The sequence below is a fragment of the Anopheles cruzii genome, chromosome 3 (genome assembly GCF_943734635.1).
Source record: "Anopheles cruzii chromosome 3, idAnoCruzAS_RS32_06, whole genome shotgun sequence".
NCBI lineage: Eukaryota > Metazoa > Arthropoda > Insecta > Diptera > Culicidae > Anopheles > Anopheles cruzii.
In genome coordinates, this window is record NC_069145.1 from 76312009 (window position 1) to 76331734 (window position 19726).

At 49.6% G+C, this 19726-nt stretch overlaps 2 protein-coding genes across 4 annotated transcripts; one reads left to right on the forward strand and one right to left on the reverse strand.

The window, feature by feature from the left end:
* Window positions 1–1654: 1654 nt before the first annotated feature.
* Window positions 1655–3951, reverse strand: LOC128275321 (protein transport protein Sec61 subunit alpha). Its single transcript, XM_053013785.1, has 2 exons — window positions 3683–3951; window positions 1655–3216 (listed from the first exon to the last, which is right to left on the reverse strand). The coding sequence occupies exons 1-2, from the start codon at window positions 3687–3689 to the stop codon at window positions 1793–1795; spliced, it is 1431 nt and encodes a 476-aa protein (XP_052869745.1). The 5' UTR covers window positions 3690–3951; the 3' UTR covers window positions 1655–1792.
* Window positions 3952–5275: 1324 nt separating this feature from the next.
* LOC128271897 (transcription elongation factor S-II) lies at window positions 5276–9907 on the forward strand. 3 transcript variants are annotated; one of them, XM_053009577.1, is made up of 3 exons: window positions 5276–5593; window positions 8149–8405; window positions 8469–9907. In XM_053009577.1, the coding sequence occupies exons 1-3, from the start codon at window positions 5522–5524 to the stop codon at window positions 9061–9063; spliced, it is 924 nt and encodes a 307-aa protein (XP_052865537.1). In that variant the 5' UTR covers window positions 5276–5521; the 3' UTR covers window positions 9064–9907. The 3 variants fall into 3 exon arrangements, with proteins under 3 accessions (XP_052865537.1, XP_052865538.1, XP_052865536.1); XM_053009578.1 differs by having other exon boundaries at window positions 8149–8381; XM_053009576.1 differs by having other exon boundaries at window positions 8149–9907.
* The last annotated feature ends 9819 nt before the right edge of the window (window positions 9908–19726 follow it).

Below are 19726 nucleotides of genomic sequence, written 5' to 3' on the forward strand. Positions count from 1 at the left end.
ACGCCGGGCGAGGGTCAGGCTAAATCCAAGCTAAAAACGACAACACGCGGAAACCCAGAAACCAAACCTAAAACGGAAACGAATTGAAACTAACGATTTGTAACAAACTTTAAAAGAAAGTCTTTAAAAAAACATGCAAAGTAGAGCAAATGTAGTTTATAGGCGACATAACGCAGTGGAGTAATAATAAAGCAGAAGCATTAGCGCTTGGATTCTGATTGGTCCCAAACAAAACAAGCAAAACGAAAGCAACCGCCAAGATTACTCCACCGAACCCCCAGCCCCTCCAGAAGGCCAACAACAGCAGCAAAACATCGATGATGATCGGTGACTCTGATGTAACAAACAATAGGATCGTAGAAGGCCTTGCGAGAAAGCGAAGCAAAATACCGACATCTTTTCATTAGGTTGGGGCGAGAGTCAAAAGAAGCTCTTGTCTGCCACGAGAGTGGCAAAAGTTGGCCGTAACAATTGGCCTCGTATATGGCCTCGGTTCCCGGTCGATCGATGCGTGGTTTTTTATGCTTAGTTACTAGTTTCGATAAGAGTGCAACAACAACATGTATAGTGCAGAAAAAGAGTGAAATTAATATATTACCTATGTACTGCAGGTGGGTCAGTGACAAAACCCGTCTCGTCTATTTTGTCCTCCTCGCGAACTGGCTTTCAATCCGTGCCCGATTCCGAATTCGTTCAACCCCGTATCCGTTGAAAACGAAAAAAATATTTTTTGTAGTTGAATTTCATTTTATTTCCGATCCGAGTTGGCCTCACAGAAGTAGATGCGCGCCTTTGAATGCAACCTTATCGGCCGTCCTTCGCCGTCCCTTTTTCCTTACTTTTGCGGTGCGTGTGGGGTGATGGGAGTTACTTCTCCCCTGTGTGTGTTCCTCAATTTTCGTTCCCATTTTGAGTACCGGAACGAAAACGAAGAATAAGCAAGGTGGTAAAAGCTTTTCCAATCATTCACCGGTTACGGCACAAAAAGGGGCAGGAAGTGTCCCTTGCACGCGGACCACCGTAAGATAACGGAGTCTGCGTGAATGGGGGCTTAGGAAAGAATTGATTAACTATTTCGCTATTTGTCCTATCTCCACCGTGAGCCCGGGGTTGTTCTGCTATAAATTATTTTATTCCTGCCACGGTCCGTCGAAATGGAAATCAAATGATGATGCAAGAAATGGAAGTCGCATCGAGTCTGCCTGACGGACCACACGGAGTCTGCATTCCTGCGCGCATCTTCCTCCGTGAGCTGCCGACCGCCGCTGATCGAGAGGGGACAAATTGAACTGTGTATTTTCTTTTATTTTCAGGTATTGCAGTGTTTTGTTTGCTTCTCGCCCCTTCGCTCCGGTTTGCGGGTTTTTCCTTCTCTCGCACAAGAGAAACGGACTCTGTGTCACTTTTACACTGATTACATATTACATTATTACACCTTTCTCTCCATGTCTCAGTCGCACTATATCTCTGTTTCGCAGAGGTGTTGGCTCTCTCTTAAACGCTAACGAAGAAGTATGCACTTAAATTAAACCGTTCTCGTGTTGCGAAGAAGGTGCACGACGGGGGGGTCAGTGATGGGCTGCCGAATGAGGCCGCACCGCCAAGGGTGGTGCGTCCTCTGCCTCTTGCTTGTGGGCAAATGATATTAAAAAAAACAAAGAACTAGGGATTCAACGGATAACAACACAACACCACTTGGGAAAGATGAAAGGAGGAAGAAGGTACGAGATGAAGGAAGGGGAAATGGTAAGGATTCGATAAGGATGCCGGCCCCGTTTAGCTCCGAGTCTTCTTAGAAGAGTAACGTGCCCATGCCGCCCATCTCGGACTGCTCCTTGACGAAGATTTCAAAGTACTGGTAGATGATGGTGACGGCCAGCAGAATACCGGTGCCGGAACCGATCGCACCCATGAAGTCAGCTAAAACGGACAGTGCTCCGATGCAGAGACCACCGAAAGCTGCCGCCGTCGGGATGTACCGGTTGAGTTCGTGAATCATCGAGTTTTCCCGATGGCCTCGCATCACCATCTGCTGTTCCTTCAGCTGCTTGGCCACGTCCTTGGCCGAGCTGCCCGACACGTCGATCCACGTTTTCGAGAAGAACGCACACGAACCGAGCATGAACACGATGTACAGGACGGCGTGGATCGGATCGGCAACGATGTGCCCGAGTGACTCGGGCGGTGACAGGTAATAGCAAAGGCCACCGATCGGGTACGAGCGTGCCGGACCACCACCGCCTACGTCCGCCCACACGCCGAGCAGGTTAATGAGGAAGTTGCCATGGAACTTGACCGCCAGCATCTGTGAGATGACGTACAAATTGGAGACGAGCGCTGACTGGAGAATGATCGGGATGTTCGAAGTGTAGAACAGCTTGATCGGATAGCTGCTGTACTGGCCGCGGTAGCGGGCCGATTTGATCGGCAGGTCGACGCGGAAGCCCTGGAAGTATATGACCACCGCAAACACCAGCACCGTCGCGAGCAGGTTCATCAGGTTGGGCAGATTCTGGCGGTAGAACGCTTCGCGCAGGGCGCGCACCTTGTCCTGCCGGGTGGCCAGCAGATGGAACAGAGCAATGACGGCACCCTCGAACTCGGTACCACGGCCCGTGTTGACGGTGGCCGGCGAGAAGGCCTTCCAGACGATCGTTTCGCAGATGTTGGTCGCAATGAACAGCGAAATACCCGATCCGAGACCGTAGCCCTTCTGGAGCAGCTCGTCGAGCAGCAGCACGATGAGGCCGGCCACGAACAGCTGGATGATGATGAGCAGACACACGCCGGCACCGATTTCGGCCGGATCACCGTACATTCCCGTCATGACGTACACGATGGCCTGCCCGATCGTGATGACCATGCCGAACAGCTTCTGGGCACCGTTGAACAGAGCCCGATCCTTGGGCGTATCACCAACTTCGATGATCTTTGCACCGGCCAGCAGCTGCATGATGAGCCCGGACGTGACGATCGGTGAAATACCCAGCTCCATCAGTGTACCACGGTTCGAGGCCAGAATGACACGGATCCAGTAGAACGGATCGGCCGAATCGGAGCTCATAATGCCGAACAGCGGGATCTGGCAGCACACGAGGAAGATAAACAGCGTGATCGCCGTCCATAGCACCTTCTCGCGGAACTGGATCTTACGCTCCGGTTTGGCGATCTCCGGCAGAATGCCGCAGAACGGTTTAATAATTTCGAGGAATTTGACTACGGAAGAAAAAAGAGATAGAAACCACTTAGAGATATTAGGTTACGATTTTATTGTGAAAGAAAAGTTTATATTTTAGAGAAAAGCGGTGAATTATGTGTTTCGATAGTCGTAAACTTGAATCTCATTGTTGGGTTCGTCCGAAAACTGCAAAAAACAGTCGCAGTAGGTTGTTTGGTGTTGAGGCGAAAGTTCCAACCTGGAACTTTTCCCTGTCTACGTGTACACACAAGCTCTGACATCGCAGTCGGCGTGGTGGGTGAGAAGAAGACAACCGATACGGGCGACCGTGCACAAGACAGAGCGCGAACGAGAGAGCGAGAGAGGGAAACTAGGCTCGCGGCTCACTCGGCACAAGGAACGGTACATTGTGCATAATTTTGGCACCTTTATCCAAAGGTACAATTGGTGATGGTTTCTTGGAAAATAACGCACAATAGTCCAACGATGGCGGATAATACTTACTTCCCATGGTGACGGGTTGCTGTGATGTCGGTTTTCACCTAGCACCGTTTCCCGGGTGTTCCCGCAGAATGAATGGGCGAGAAATTAACTGCCTCGCGCAGTCGGATCGATTTGGTGTTTTTTCGGGCACCAGAGACACGCACTTATTGTTGTCTCCGGATATGGAGGATCCGTTTTCCACTGGGCTGGAACGCACAGAGCACCACCTTCGGTTCGTCGGTCTCCTCAATCACAACTGACACGGAGAAGGCCACCTTAGCGGGCAACAGTATGAGAACGATTACACGGCGACGGTCCGGTGCTGCAAACGCATCGACTGACGAGGTCCACGCAGCGGAGAAATGTCAGTTACGGTGGCCAAGGGGCGACGTTTCGCTCGGAACCGTGGGAAGCGGGCGAAAGTAACCCGTTTTGACGGTTCTGCCAACGGGCTCATCGAGAAGCGCAACAAATGCACCAAGGCCGTTGTGTGGTGATTCATTAGTTTAATACGCCAGTGAACAAGGAATGCTTGAACATAAAATAATTAACTTGTTTTTATTCCGTCATTCCACGGTAAGTAGTGGGTTTTTAGCTTGAATCTGCTGCAGTATGCCGTGTAAACAGCTGCCCAGCGAAAAATGTACTTAGTTTTGGCGCTACCTAGTTGTGGAAATTTCGCACGGTTTCGGATGGGTTGATAGAAACCGTTATAATATGAGCATAAATTAGGATGTCTTTTGCATATATTAGTCCCATTAATTTAAAATATTCCACCGGTTTCTGGGTTATCGACTTGTAATCAAGAATCAGCCAAATGACGAGAACCATTCACTTCTTTAAAGCGCACTTCACGTTCGCCTGGTGCATTCTTGGTGCACTTGTGTCACGAATGATTTGACGTAATTTTACAATCAAGAATAAGCACACACACTAGACGGCTGTGTGCATATCCGGGAACGTGGGATGTTAAGGGTGTTGCGGCGCTCCAGGAGAAACAACACCGCGCATTCCTTTAAATATGATTTGCCATTGTATTCGTATGCCAACAATGTTGCTCAGTTTTCTACCCTGTAGGTTGCTCCTAATTTCTTAGCACTGGCTGGCAGCGAAAGGTGTGGATGGCCACAATGAATTCTATTCGATTTACGGTAAAGATGGACAGGTGGGAGACAGACCCGTCTATCGAAGTTCCCCGCTAGGCCCACGGCCATTATTCGTACTGAACGGGGTATGAGACCCATGTTCGAATCGTATTAATGACTCGAAGGGGTACCATTTGGATCGCCTGTCCCGTCTCGTGTGTGTTTCTAAAAAGGTCGTTAGTTTTTGAGAGCTGTGAGTCGCCTTCTTACAGGTACCAAATCATTCGGTCTCATGCCTGTTCTTCGCCATTCCCACCAATCGAGCATCTGAACACTGCACTATATACGCGTATTGAACCTGTTCCACCGGCAACACTGGACCCGTGTCAGAGAACGCCAGCGTTGCTGGTGTGCGTGAGAGCGCGAGCCAGAACCACAAGCCGACCGCTAGGAAGAAGCGCTGAAAATTCTAGTTGCTTTTTTCCTCGCCTCGAACAACGTCGTCCATCACGGTCGTGCCGAAGTCCGCCGATAACCGCGCTTTTCGATCGCATTTCGACCGTGCAGCAGTAAATCCTTCCACCCGGTTCCTCATCGGTTCTCTGCAAACGTATGTTCCGCGGATTCTCGTGCCGCGGTTCGTAAGGCAACGCGCGTGAAGCATAGTGAAAAAAGCCTCGCCTCGCTCGACAGCTTGCTTTTGTAGGGGTTGGTTCCTGTGACCAGTGCGTTGTTGGTTCTTGAAAGACGACTTCTTGTGGGGCCCACCGCCAGGATGAACGTCGAAGAGGAAGTGTTTCGGATCCAGAAAAAGCTCGGCAAAATGACATCCTTATCGGATGGCTCGGTAAGCGCCCGCCCGCCCGTCGTGAAGAACATACTAGGCTGTTCATTAAGTTTTGACGTTCGATACCATAGGGCACTGCTACGAGCCTAATTTTTTTTTGTTATATTGGTACACTCTTCATATTAACGTATGTGAAGTTTCATTTAAATCGGTCATCTAATTGTTTTTTTACAAGTCATTTAGTATCGTCGTGTCACAGTATTTTTTACAATGGAAAAAATCAAGTATCGTGCAGTGATTGAATTTATATTTTTGGTAAGTTTAAAAGCAAAGGAAAATAATGAACCAATACTGAATGTGTGTAAGGACTCTTCACCTTTAATTGGGGGGTTAAAAGGGGGTTTTCTGAGTTTAAACATGGTCGTAGTACCCTTTAAGACGATCCATGTCAGAAACGTCAAAAAACAGACACAACACCTGAAATCGTAAAACAATACAGAATATCGTATTGGAAAATCGTCGAATCACTGATAGAAATTAAGTACAAGACCTAGCCAACTCATTGAGCAGTATAACCAATATTTTGACTGAAGTTTTGGGTTCCTGAAAGCTGTTTGCAAAATGGGTGCCGCATTTGCTACAAACGCATTCGAATGCACCTTTCTTGACAACATTTAAAGCGTTTTCGATAGGATAAAGTGGATTTTGTGCATTGAATCATCACTGTGGATGAGACTTGGGTCTCTCACTATGATCCTGAATCAAAACAAGAGTCTAAGGAGTGGTGTGAACCCTTTTCTTCAGTTCCGAAACGAGTTCGTCCAGAAATTGCCAAAAAAGATGTTAGGATCAGTTTTGTGAGATGCGAATGGAATTTTGCTAGCAAATTACTTGTAAATTGATAAAACAATAAATTTAGATTATTTTTGTAACATTTTAGAGCACCTGAAAGCGAAAATTCGTGAAAAAAGACCCGGTTTGAAGAAGAAAAACATCCTCTTTCATCAAGGCAATGCACCCTATCACAAGAGCATTTTGAAAATGGTAAAAATCCATGAATTAAAGTCCGAATTGTTAGAGTATCCACCGTATTCACTAGATTTGGCCCCTGACGACTTCCATCAGTAATCAGACCTAAAAAAAATCATGCGTGAAAAGCGTTTTCCATCAAATGATGACGTCATAACAGCTGTAAAATATGAAAATGACACGTCGATACTAAAAGGCTTGTAAAAAAAAAATTAAGTGACCGATTGAAATGAAACTTTCCATACGTTCATTTGGATAGTGTACCAATATGACAAAAAAAATTAGACTCCTAGCAGCGCCCTATGGTATCGAACGTCAAAACTTAATGAACAGCCTAGTAGAGAAAAAAACAACACACCCAGAAAATGCTTCGATTAACGCGTGCCGTGCCGTGCCGGTGGAGAGAGTGCGTCGGTCGGCTCGGCGAAGTGTGCTGAAGGATACGGAACCGTGCACTTTGCATAGACAATTTCGCGCCCTCCGCGAGCAGAAGCATGCAAGGGGTTTACTGGCTGCGATTGATGGACTCCACGGCGTTTTGCTGCTCCCCTTTTTGTTTGCGGGACAAAACCGCGGGGCGCCTCTTCCTGGTGGATTTTCCCGGCCTTCGGTTCCGGGCTGCTGGGTAAATAAAGTGTGGTTCAATTATTCAAATATTGCCACCTTTTTTCTCCATTCGGTAGCCCAGCACAACGGCCACCGTAAGCAGCCATTCGCGAGCAACACCTGAAACGACGGAGCATCTTTTTTCGTTACTATACAAGAGCACCCGCAGGAAGAAGTGTGATCCCCGCGCGCCGAGCCGCCCGCTTTTCGACTGAGACGTGGAAATTCATTTTATCGCTTCCACATTGCATGCGTTTTTTTCGGTACGCAGCCTCTCCACTCGAAAAGTGTGCGCTGGTTCTAATTTGCTGCCGCCGCCGTTTTTGCGTAATCTGTCAAACACGAGAGCGCGCTCATTCTGTCTCTCTCTCTCTCGCTCTCGCTGGTACGTGCTGTTTTGGGCTCCTCCGTACACACATGTGTGTGAGCAGTGTTTTTATTTTGCATAGCTCGAGCGCGAAAAGTAAGAAGAAACGGTGGAAAATCTCAACACAAGCCTGGCGCGCGGATTTTGGCGCGATTTCATACTCGACGGGTGGATCGAAAATATGAAGCCTACTATGTCGTTATTCGCCCCCAAGCTACTGTTGCTTGGATCTTGGAAAACGCACATCGCGCGCGAACCTTTTCCCCGGTGCGTGGTGTTCCCGCTCGCAGCATTCGGCTTTTTCCGATCCTAGCCGGCGCGCATGCGCGTCCGAGGTTTGCTGTGCGAACAAGGCAGAAACAGTGCACTTGTGCGTTCTGCTTTCTCTTTCTGTCGCTCTCCGACGCCCGTGTTTGTGCGGAAGGGAACCGGTTTGGGTACATCCAAAACAAAACACACCTCGCACACTGCAACCAAGATGCAGCGTGCGTGCGGCGTTGCCCGAGGGTGAACCGAAAAGTGCTGCCCATTAAGAGTTTTACTCGTAGTGTAGTTTCTATGGCAAAGAAAATACTTCCAACTGACTCACGTTGTGTACTATTTTGTGTTGCAGGGCCAAGAGCAGGCGTTGGATTTGTTGCGTGAGCTGCAGCGGCTGAGCATCGATCTGGATATTCTGACGAAAACGCGCATCGGCATGACGGTGAACGAGCTGCGCAAGTGCAGCAAAGACGACGAGGTGATCAGTCTGGCGAAATCGCTCATCAAAAGCTGGAAACGGTTCCTGGCCGGTACGCCACCCTCGAAGGACGGTGGCAAGGACGGGTCGAAGGGTTCGAGCAAAGCGTCAAGCAAATCGAACAGCAAATCGTCCGACGGTGGCACCGGTGGTACCGCCGGCGGGCACGGTCCTGGCACCGGGGGTGCCGGTAGCGGACGCGAGGGCAACAAGAAGGACTCGGAGCGGGAGGGCAAAGAGGGCAAAACGAAACCGACGCAGGTCAGTTTTCCGGCCCAATCGAGCAACACGACCGATGCCGTGCGCCTGAAGTGTCGCGAAATGCTGGCCAACGCACTGCGCGTCGAGGGGGAGATGCCGGAGGGCTGCCAAACGCCGGAGGAGCTGGGCGAAGAGCTGGAGGAAGCGATATTTGTCGAGTTTAAAAACACCGATATGCGGTACAAGAACCGGATCCGGTCGCGGGTTGCCAACCTGAAGGACCCGAAGAACCCGAGCCTGCGGGGCAACTTTGTGAGCGGAGCGCTGACCGCGCAGCGGCTAGCCAAGATGACGTCCGAGGAGATGGCGAGCGACGAGATGAAACTGCTGCGCGATCGGTTCGTGAAGGAGGCGATCAACGATGCCCAGCTGGCGACGGTGCAGGGCACCAAGACCGATCTGCTGAAGTGTGGCAAGTGTAAGAAGCGCAACTGTACCTACAACCAGCTGCAGACGCGCAGCGCGGACGAACCGATGACCACGTTCGTGATGTGCAACGAGTGCGGCCACCGTTGGAAGTTTTGCTAAGCTGCGGTGCTTCACGCCGCACCCGGGAAGATTATGTTTTGTCTTTGTGGCAGTGGTACGCAGAGTTGCCGCAACGTTTAGAAGTGTAACTTGAGGTGGAAAAAATCGGTTTTAAAACACACTGCATGTGGTCGAGGCATCGGAAGATGACGATCATGGGCATCGGAGGGCGATCGAGAAGCAGTCTTGCCCGCAATAGGGCAAACGATACGACCAATCTGCTGCTTGCTCTATCACTATTAAGGCTACTTTCTAAGGCAATGTAGGTTGTACTCGCTGAAACGACCCTCCCGCAGTCGCAAAGCTTTAATTTAACGTATTTTTATTTTTAACCCCTTTTTGCACGGGACGTGAGTGGTTTTACAATGCCCACGATGGTTCGTACCATCCCATTTGCTTGAATGATTGCCACAGATTCATGGCGCACAGATTGCTCGTATGTTGTGACCGATTCGGTGTTAGCTAGGGATTCCTTTAGAACGTTGTCCACCACACTGTTTGTCGTACCGTAGAAAATGTGTTTTGGTACTTTAGTTTCCGTTCTTTCGAACGCCGATCGGCTCCAGGAACCGCGCCGCGAAGTGCGAAACAAAAACCTCAGCAATCGAAGCAAGCGATCTCAAATCGACTCGAGAAAACCTGCCGAGTTGCTCCGGGTCCGATAGAAGAACTGCAAGCGGAAAGCTATCATCACCAGCTGCGCACTGCAAAATCACATCTTAAGCTAGGGTTAAGGTAATGCTGTTTCTATGAAGCAAGACAAACAGCACGGAAAGAAAACGTGCAAAACGCACGTTGCGGTTCGCGAGGCGGAGAACGAAGTCGTGTAACAAAACATAAATAATATTGTACATAACTTTAACTACAGTAACGAAGATTGACGTCGTTTCTTTTGATAGATAAATCAACCTGTGCGTGGACGGCCAGTGGTGCACCTTTTTGTGTTCCCAAAACAAACGCGAACAGGGTTCTTATTTCGTATCGACCAATGTGTACCGGGTGAGTATTGTTGGTGAAAGTACAATTTTGCTCAAGAGGTACAAATCAGTCGGTTATCTAAATCCCAGAAATCTAAATTTTATGTAAATGTTCCCATTTTTCCCATTCTTTCAATCGATTTTGAATTAACGAATGGATTAGTTTATGGATAGTACGGGAGTATAATTTAAAATTTAATATTCAATTCTTATTGTTTATATTTTTATAATATTTAATTTAACTTTGATAATTTGTCAATTTCACAGTGCCAAAATCTTCTCACTTTGGAGGGACATTCTCCCGATTTTTCATTGCGAAAAGCGCCATCTATCGGCAAACCCGCTCATTAAAGAGCGATGCTCGCTCCAAGAGGGCGCTGTGCGATGGGTGGTTTTGCGTTCAAATTTCCTAAACTGGCAAACGCTTTTACTTGTTTCGTGTGTACATCGTCACGTAATTGTCACGCCCCTTTACGACAGGTGAAGTGTGAATACGATGGCTACCCCAACGTGGACATGCACCGAAATCATCAAATAGTCTTTTCATTAATCTCTTGCGTAAAACTGTCGGAAGCTGTACCGTGCCGTTTTACTACCGCCCGCCGGAGCTAGTTGTTACCAGCGCACAATCTAAGTGTTGATCTCGTTTTTAATTTGTACATCATTCCTGCACCGTCCGATATGGTAGACTGTTTATCACCCGCAATTTACTCACTCACCTTTGATAACGAATCGCTTCTGTTGCCGCTCCTAATTCCGCTTCACGCGCGTGAAGCTGTACAAACTGGTCTGGCATTTCTACGACTTCTGTACGGGAACCCAGAATTCTGGTCACCTTCGGTGCCTGCGTTGCCGCTTCAGGACTGGAGGACATATTGGGGTACAACGGGTCGCGTCAATCGCCAACATTCGTTGGCTAATTAAAATGATAATAAGAAAAATGAATCCACCCCGCCAGGTTGGCGGTACAAGGCGGTTTGCCGCGTTTACCCCGGCCCCGTGCCGCCAACCCGATGACGGTTTGTTTGATTAGGCTTTTGAGTTCTTGGCCACTAGGTAGTGATACTTGACTGCGATCACCTAGTTCCCAGTCACGCTCCTGTCGTTCGTCGCGACGGTTCCGTTGGGCACCGCACTTAAGATTCTCTTCCGTCGACTGGACTTCCCAATTGTGTGTCTGTGTGTGTCGGTGAAGTTATGCGAGTTTAGTGTGCAAGGATGAGGAGTTATCCATCACGGAGTTTCGTGGATCCGTGATCGTAAGGGTGATTCAATGTGATATTTGGTAAGTCAGAAGGGCATTTTCTACTCTATATCTTGCTGATAAAGTTGGGTTGCATTGGGTTGTGAAAATATTAGCTTTTCTTCAGCACAAGTGGCCTATTGACAATAGGTACAACGCGATCCATATAGTTGTTGCATAACGCCTTTAACAATCCTTTGCACTATCTGAGAACAACAATAATAAATACGATTAAATGGCACACATGTTCTTGAAGGCCTTGTGAAGTAGATTGTATCCGTGAGATGTGCAAGAAGCACTCGGAGGCAAACGCTGCTCCACTTATCCACCGCGATGGCCGGCATGATGGCGCCCCTTTCTCTGATAAAGTGGTGCCGCTAGCCCATAAGCCCACTACGGACGTCATTTGCTGGGTTGAAATGGGTTGGTTGTCATTTAGAGATCAGTTTCCGTTTCATGTTTCTCACTTCATAGCGCACCCGTTCGGGCCGATCTTGCACGGGCTTGTCACGGGCGAAAATGTGTGCGGCCAGACCAGAAACTTAGCACTTGCACGGGGCCCACGGGGAACTGATAAGAACGGAAAACTAATTTGCCCAGCCTCTGTACAGGGCCCCCACCACTTACCTGTGCCGGCCATTCTGGCCTGTCGTTTAATGCACGGCACGTGATAAGACGATGCCTATCAGTGGCCCTCTAAGGTCTAAGAACACACTCTAGTCCTTCTATTTCTGCGTATGCACCTGCGAGAGTAGGGCGAACCTGGCCACAACACAGTTGCAGTTCGAAGCAGATAATGGGGTATGCTAATGTGGGATGGCTTAGTGAAACAAACACACCGGCCACGTGGGATGGATCGTCAAACTCCGGCCGTCACGCGTCGCAGAGATACAAAACCTGATGAGGTAACCTGCATGAAAGGTGGACATATTTTTTTGCGAACTCGTTTGTGGAACCAACCAACGTACGTCGGAGGATCACTTTATTGTTGCTAATGAGGTTCACAGAAACGAGCACGTCGTCCACGCTGTTAGTGCAACATCAATCATGCACGAAACATACGACCCACACACAGGGTGAGGGTGTAACTGGACAATCCGGCAATCGGGCACCGTTGACAGCAATTAGTTCGCCATCCATCCCGAATGCGTTCGATGCTGTGTTAAATGTTGTTTTCGATACTCCATTAACTGAACCTGGCAATTGGGTGGCGAAGCTGCGGTTGTTATCATCGTTCCACTGGCCACTACCGCCCGACCATGCGGCTTCCTTTTATCAGTAATTCTTCGCAGAACGAAGTGAACCAATAAGAAAAAAAAAACACAGAAAGCTCGCTTGATTGATGTATCACGCGCAGGAAGGTTCGATATTGGCCCAATTTGTCTTCGGGGCTGTCACGTGAAGATTCCTGGGTAAATTAATTTTTTATCGTCCCAACCAATTGGTTGCATCGGCACACAGTACGAAGAACACACTGCGAGGTTTCGTGAGTTGCTTACGCAAATTTTCTTCCCCAAACCCAAATCCTGCGCGTCACTGAAACGGTTCCTTGGTGCTAAAAGGACCAAAGTGTTACTACACACTCGCGTGTTGTTTGTGAAGTGCCAGAAGCCACAACACAACAAATTCCCAGCAGGAGAGATGCCAATGTCCCCCTCTCTCTCTCTCTCTGTTGAATTAACGATTCTGCGCGCTTTATTCGCACGACGCAATCAGCTGTTTGGGTCAATTTTCTAACCAGCCCACCATTTTGCCCGCGTCGGTGTTGGTGTGAACGAGGGTTTGTTTGTTTGTTTGTTCATTTTTTTGGCCTTCCAGTGGCCACGCATTTGTTGGCCTGCCTGGGTTGAATCAGTTGTTTCTTGTTTTGGGGTTTGCTTCTGGATTTGTTAGGTTAAGCAAAAGTGTCCTTTGCGTGCGATGGCGACGTGTCCCTGACGAAACGTTCTCCATTTGGTTGTATAATTTACTGTCATTTTCCGGGTGGGGGCAAGCTCCGTCGCCGTCCGTTTCGTATCACCAACACATGGCCCATGCGAAGGAAAAACAACGCGCATTGCGTGCGCTGCGCTGCCTGTGTGCGTGTGTTGCGACGATGGAAATGGAAAATTCGTGTACCAGTGGTGTCTTTAGGAAATTCCATAGAGAGAGAGAAATCGAAGAGAAGAGAATTGGTTCTGGTTTGTTTTTCTGTTCGATTTGCATCCGCGAGCCGTGGAAAACGTTGCGACACTCGGAGAGTTTTCCTTTACGATCTGATTTTCTCCCTCTCCCGCTCTCACGCTCTGTCTTCTGGCGGTACAAAAACACACCAAAAGTGGCACCGAAACGCTCCGTGGCCCTTCATTCCAGTTGGTGAGCTAAGAAATGGCGGCCACGTTAACTGCTGTGCTCGGGCTCGCTTGGTGCAACAACAGTGACAACAGCAGCGCCCACAGTAGCGATTGTCACTTCGGCGGGTCCCGGTTGGACCAGTGTGCTGCAAGCCGGATCGCCCGGTCCCGGTCGGAAACCCCGGCCCCGGTGGTGATACCGTTCCAGCGCAAATACGCCGCAGTGAAGCGCCGCAGTGAATGGTGGTGTCCGTCAGCCGCCACCGACGTCGCGCACGGTCGCTGCTGGTACCAGCCAGCGTTTGGCCCCGTCCGGCAGTGTCAGTAGACACCTCCGCTGGAACGCTCCCGGACCAGGTCGTCGCGGGAGTCGGCGGGACGGCCGACGAAACTACTAAACCCATCGCACGTAACCCTCCAAATCGAAGGCCGTTTCGGTGTAGGTGTGTTTCGGGGCCGCTCGGTGCCCAGTGCGTGCACAAGCATTCGTTTTCTACAAACACATTACCGCGGTGGGTGCGACCGAGAATCCCGTCCCGTCCAGTGTGGCAACCGTAAGCCATCCTAGCAACCCGAGGATTTTCCATAAGCCCCGGCCATTGGCACATTGGTTGGAGAGCGAAAATTTTACTTACGTTACATAAGTGTGTGCAACAGTCGCAGTAGGCAGTCAGCGGAAGGGACTGTACCACAAAATGGAAGTGGCAGTGTTGCAGAAGGATAGCTTGGATCAATGGACTACTACGACGCTGCCGATCTTCCCTAGCTTCCGTCTCCATGGCTAAATGGTTGCTTTGCTTGCCAATCGGTTGCCGTTTGCCGGGTTTGTTTTAATGTTTTTTTTTTGTGATAGCGTTTCAGTTAAGTTTCTTTCTGCAAACAACGAGTGGACGGTGAAAGTGTTGCAATTTCTTCTTTTCTTTGCGGTTCGGTTAAATTGAAAGACAAAACGTGGCTCACAGTTCGCCGTGTTGGAGAAGTAGTGTTTGCCTGTTTTCGAGTTTTCCGGAAAACACCACCCCAATCACATCGGACGGCAGTCATCGAACCGTCCCGTGCCGCAGGTAACACTTAGCTCTCTCACACACACACATGTCTACACAAACAGCCCGAAATCGGATCCCACTAAGTGAGCGGGCAAATAACAACACTCTCTTAATACGCATGTATACACACACACACACACACACAGACATAACATCGCAAGAGCCACCAGGCGGCTCCTTCGGCCGGCCGCGTGGTCCGGAGGCCACCCGTTACGTGTGGCGGTTGGCTCCCACCTCTGTCTCTCTCTCTGCGTTCCGTTGCCGTTTGAAGGTTATGTAATTTTTAACCTTCAAATTTTATCCCACGAGCCCACAGCCCTCCGCGCGCGTTACCGTGCGAGGTGTACCGCGTCGTGTCTTGGCATGCTTTGACAGGATGCCAAGAAATTTGGCGAAAAAAATTGTCTGACGAATGTGGTCGACGAATTTGCCTATTTTTTTTAAATGAAAAATGTAAGTTTTTTCGCCTTGGTTGACGATAGAACAGCTCACAGTTTGGCAAGGTTCTGCCATCGGACATCGGTCTGCCTTCGAACAGGGGTTTTATGTTAGAAAATGGACATGCAGAAAGTTACAGTGAGTCACACAAATGCTTTCGCATTGATTCACCGTTTCACCCTTTCTCGCTCTGGCATTCGCGGTTTCACTCGCACCCCAACTCTTTCTCTCTCTCTTGCACCCGTTTTCCACTTTTCTCACTCTGTCTCTCTCCGTGTGTGTCCGTGTCACACCATCATCATCCGTGGGCACATTTATCTCGTTCCAACTGCAAACCAAGGGCCTGGCTTTGATTGGAACGCAATTGGAAAGGCTTGAGAGGCACCCGGCACCGGGTCTCTCGAAGCACCGGTATCGATTTTATTTGACCTACAGCCCTATCGCCGCGTATCACATGGTGTTGTGTTGCACAATGACAACACGGCACGGCACTATCAACTTCAGCTGCTTTCGAAACACGCACACAGTCGCCACGCAGGCAAAGGATCCGTCTGGCGCGGTCACGTCTTGGGCCGCGGTCGGAAAGCGTCCGGGCGACTCGCTATCGGACCAAGATTGGGCAAAAGTAATTGATTCCATCGAGAGCCACTTTCGAGGCGCCAATAAGTTCTTTGTCCGAAAGGGATTCGGAGCGTCGGGGGTTGTCCTTCTGGGGGTCGTGAAGTAATTTTTGGATAGGGTTCGCGTTTCTATCCGTTTATTTTGAGGCAAGTGACCGATGTTACCGGTCTATAAATTCATACAACAATCGCTTGAGTGTGAAGAAAGGTTTAGAGTTTTCTATGAACTTAAAGAAATTCATGATTATTTTTATTCTAAAGTCATTTCCCAAACATCTTACAAAGGCGTGTTTGAGGTCGGCGAAGAAGAATGTGCTTGGATTTCTGAGCATCTGCTCGTCTGTCCCGCAGACCTTGTCTGCTGGTAAGTGCGATCGTTGAACCCTGCCAGACGCGTCTCCGGCTTATCCTCTTAGCCGTCGGCGACGCAGTGACGCACACCAGCCCAACCTTGAGATGTGTCTTCCCGCAGGACGAAGCGCACTCACTCCGCCATGCGAGAGCGTGTGAGCGCTGTTGGTGTTGGTGGCTGCTCTCTATCTGCACATCGGTGCATCGCAAGCATCATTCCCTTACCTGCTGTTTGACCCATAGACGATCCTCTGAATTGTTTAAATATTGGTTATTGCAAACTAAAGGTGAGAATGTCCAATTTTAGGGTTGGAATCGAATCTTCCTCGGGTGCCAATAGGAAAGAATCCTGTCTGTACAGAATTTTCACGCGAAAGCCCGTGATTTTCTGCGTGATCATGAACTTGGCCTGCGCAGGGCCCTGCGATGGGCGCCACGAACACAGCCGACCGGACTGGATGAACCCCGCGGGCGAACCGATCGAACTCGCGCCAAAGCGACCGCGCACGTGTGTGTTTTTCACGGTGTGCGTGACGCGATAGCGGCGGGTTGCCGCGCCAGTACGAGCGAGACGGACCGAGCGTGGCGGGAAAGGGTGAACGAAGCAATAAGACAACAAAAAGCGGCGAGCCCAACTGAATGAGTTACCAGTTTCCGTTCAGCTGTGCTCCGCGACGGATGTTTAGCGGAATTTAGGGGCTCACCGCAATGTGTTTAGTTTCGGTGGTCTACCTTGCCAGCAAACGACATGGGACGTCCCGGTGGTTTCGGTTCTAGTTTGTGGTAGCATCCGTGTTACGTGTCCCGCTCGCTTCGCCGTGACCGTGGTGTGTATTTAGAAACGAACGGCGTTTCAATCCCCTAATGCTCTGTCACGGTGTTCCCCGTGGCGCCGTTCTGTTTAGCTCTAGTTTGTGTGTGTTTGTGTGCGCGTGTTTGTCTGCCTTTCTGTGTGCCGCGAAGCCGCCAATCGTTCACCGTGTGCTGCGCAATCATCGCACCGTTGGTTTTTTGTGATGCCTGGCCCATCGTGAAACGGTTCCGTAAGCCCATAAAGCACTCTGTTCCACCAACGATGAATGGTCAAGGAAATTATGGTGGAAAAACGAGAGCCTCCGACGCCAGTGTGCCCATAAAGTAGTACGCGCCGTTCCCTCTGCAGTGTCCTTGCCGTCAAGCAGAGATCCTGCGCGAAACGCGTGAACAAATCGCCAGCCAGCCGCTGCCGGAAATAGAGTCAAATACCCAAGCCCGGCACGCAGACGCCACGTAAGTCACCGTCGTAGGCAAAAACATCCCCGAAACATCAGTTGTTGTGTGGCTGGCCAAAACGGGGCGCTATGCTTTCATCTCTTCGGGAAAACCGTCGATGAATTCCGGTATCCCGGTGCCGGCCGCCGGTGATTCATCCGAAACGAGCCCTGCTGGCGGTTCGAGTGATCTCCGTTACACACAGCACCGTACCGTATGCGGCGAATCCGCATCCGATCTCCAGCGATGCGTACGGCTTTCGGTGTGTTGGTGTGCCGGTGTGTGCTACAGCTGAACGTGTGGGTGCTGGTCGGCCGGGCCACACTTTTGGTTCATTCTCTCTCTACCGATCCACGGGAAGAATAATAATAATAACGAAATCGCGTCCGCAAAGGCACCGATTTTGGTGCCGCGTTTTTGGTTCCGCTGGATGAACAACGGCGCGTTCGAAAGTCCAACTGTTTTCCGTTTATGGACCGGCGTTCCATTGAAAAAAATCGCAACCATTGCGCGGCCTAGCTTTTCGCGCAAACCGCAAATAAACCGGGCCGGCGCCGGTGGTGAGAAAAATGGCCTACTGCTGCGTGCGGTTCACTTACACGGCATGCAATTCAGCACATGCAAACAACGGCCACGCTGCGGCCCATTTTCGATGAGCAATCGAAAACAGTGCCAGAGCATTGATGAGCTGTTATTGAGCTGCCCGCCTGCCTGCGGAAAGCACATTTTTCCTACCCCGTTAACCACAAGTTTCGGGGACCACAAATCTGTGGTCATCAGAGCCGCTACTTGGCTGCCCGGTGGTGAAAGGTTCGGAAAATGTCAAGGTCTAGCGAGAAAGCGGCGGCCACTAGCGAGGATATCAAAGCAACCCGCGCGTCTGTTGAAATGTTTTACGGTTCCTTTCGGGCCTATTGTTTTCGTCCGGTCCGGATCCGATTCGGGTTTGGCGGTTCGTCGTCGTTGACCTACTAAAATCAATTGGTGAATCGGCTAACCCACAAGCGAACCGTTAACCGGTTTTGGGCGGAAACAAAGCAGGCGACAAAGCACATCAAATCATCACTTGTTCGCTGGAGCACCGTCAAGGCGCTGTCAAAAGATGATCTGACTTTGAATCGGTTTTTGGCACCGTTTCGGACGTCCTTGTTTTGGATTGTACTCTGTTCTGGATTTTATCCCAGCGAACTTTGACTTTTTAAAAAAAAATCACATGTTTATTGCATTGAAATGAAAAGCTCTAATTTATTCAAAGTATGTGCCATCGCTAGCTTTACATTTCTCCCGTGCTGCTCAGCCAATGCGCGTCCCATCGATGAAAATGATAATTGGAAAGGGCTAATTCTGGCAAATATGGGTGGAGTAGCAGCTCCCAGCCAAGTACTTTGATTGTGTATCCTGAACCAGTTTTGTTTTGTGTCCAGGCGCATTGTCATGGAGCAAAGATACCTTATCGTGTCTTCTGGCCCATTCCGGTTCGTTTTCCCATCAGTAGATGGTTTAAATTGATCATTTGTTGTCAGTAGGGATCTGTATTCACGGTTTCACCAGGTTTTAGGAGTTTGTGATACACCACACCTCTCTGGTCCTACAGCATAGTCCTTTTTGCCGAATCGATCTGGTTTTGCAGTCGAAGTTGATGGTTTTTCCGGGCTGGCCCAAAAGTCGACATCGTCTAACCTCTTCAAAGAAAAGTTGCAAATCAAATTTATTTATTTTTTTTCGACATGAAATCATTTGCCTGATGTTAAAACAAGGCATTGTTGCCAAAAGAGCCTAATGAGGAAGACCAAATTGACAGCTAGAGCCATCTGTTTAAAAGTCGCTTTTCATAGGGTAAGTCTTAATATTCAAACAACTACTATCGAGTATGTACTTTAATGGCCAACTCCACGTACTTTCCGTGCGCCACGAGCCTTTGCCGAACTCTACACTGTTTTTATTTCGCATTAAACACACTTTCTCCATGGCCATTTGTAAACAAACAAAACCCGGGTGACACCTTTGCTGTCAAGTCAACCAAACATCGTGAACGTTCGCCGCACATTTGGCAATCTGTCGTCGTTTCGTTTCAGGCGCTTTTTGTTTACCCCTTTTGCTCCGTCACTCCGAACGGATCGGCGTGTTGTTGTTGTTGGTCGCCATTTTTTGGGTGGCCTGCCAAATGTCGGCAACAACCCGACGCGCACACTTGTGGCCGTATGCTACCGAACTACACTAGGCCAGCGATCTGGTGGTCCGATGATGCCACCAAACCGCGATCACACGCCGCGTTGGTGGTAGTTTTGTGTCCGTCGGAAGGCCAATCGGAGTCGCGAAATAAATAAATCCCCTACGGTCCCCCCGATCCGATCGATACACCCCTGTGGGGCCAGCTGGCGAGGCCGTGACTTTTTGATCGTGC

Coding starts and splice junctions, on each gene's coding strand:
- LOC128271897 (XM_053009576.1), top strand. CDS start 5,522: ATGAACGTCGAAGAGGAAGTGTTTCGGATCCAGAAAAAGCTCGGCAAA. Junction 5,594..8,148: donor CATCCTTATCGGATGGCTCG/GTAAGCGCCCGC, acceptor TTTGTGTTGCAG/GGCCAAGAGCAGGCGTTGGA.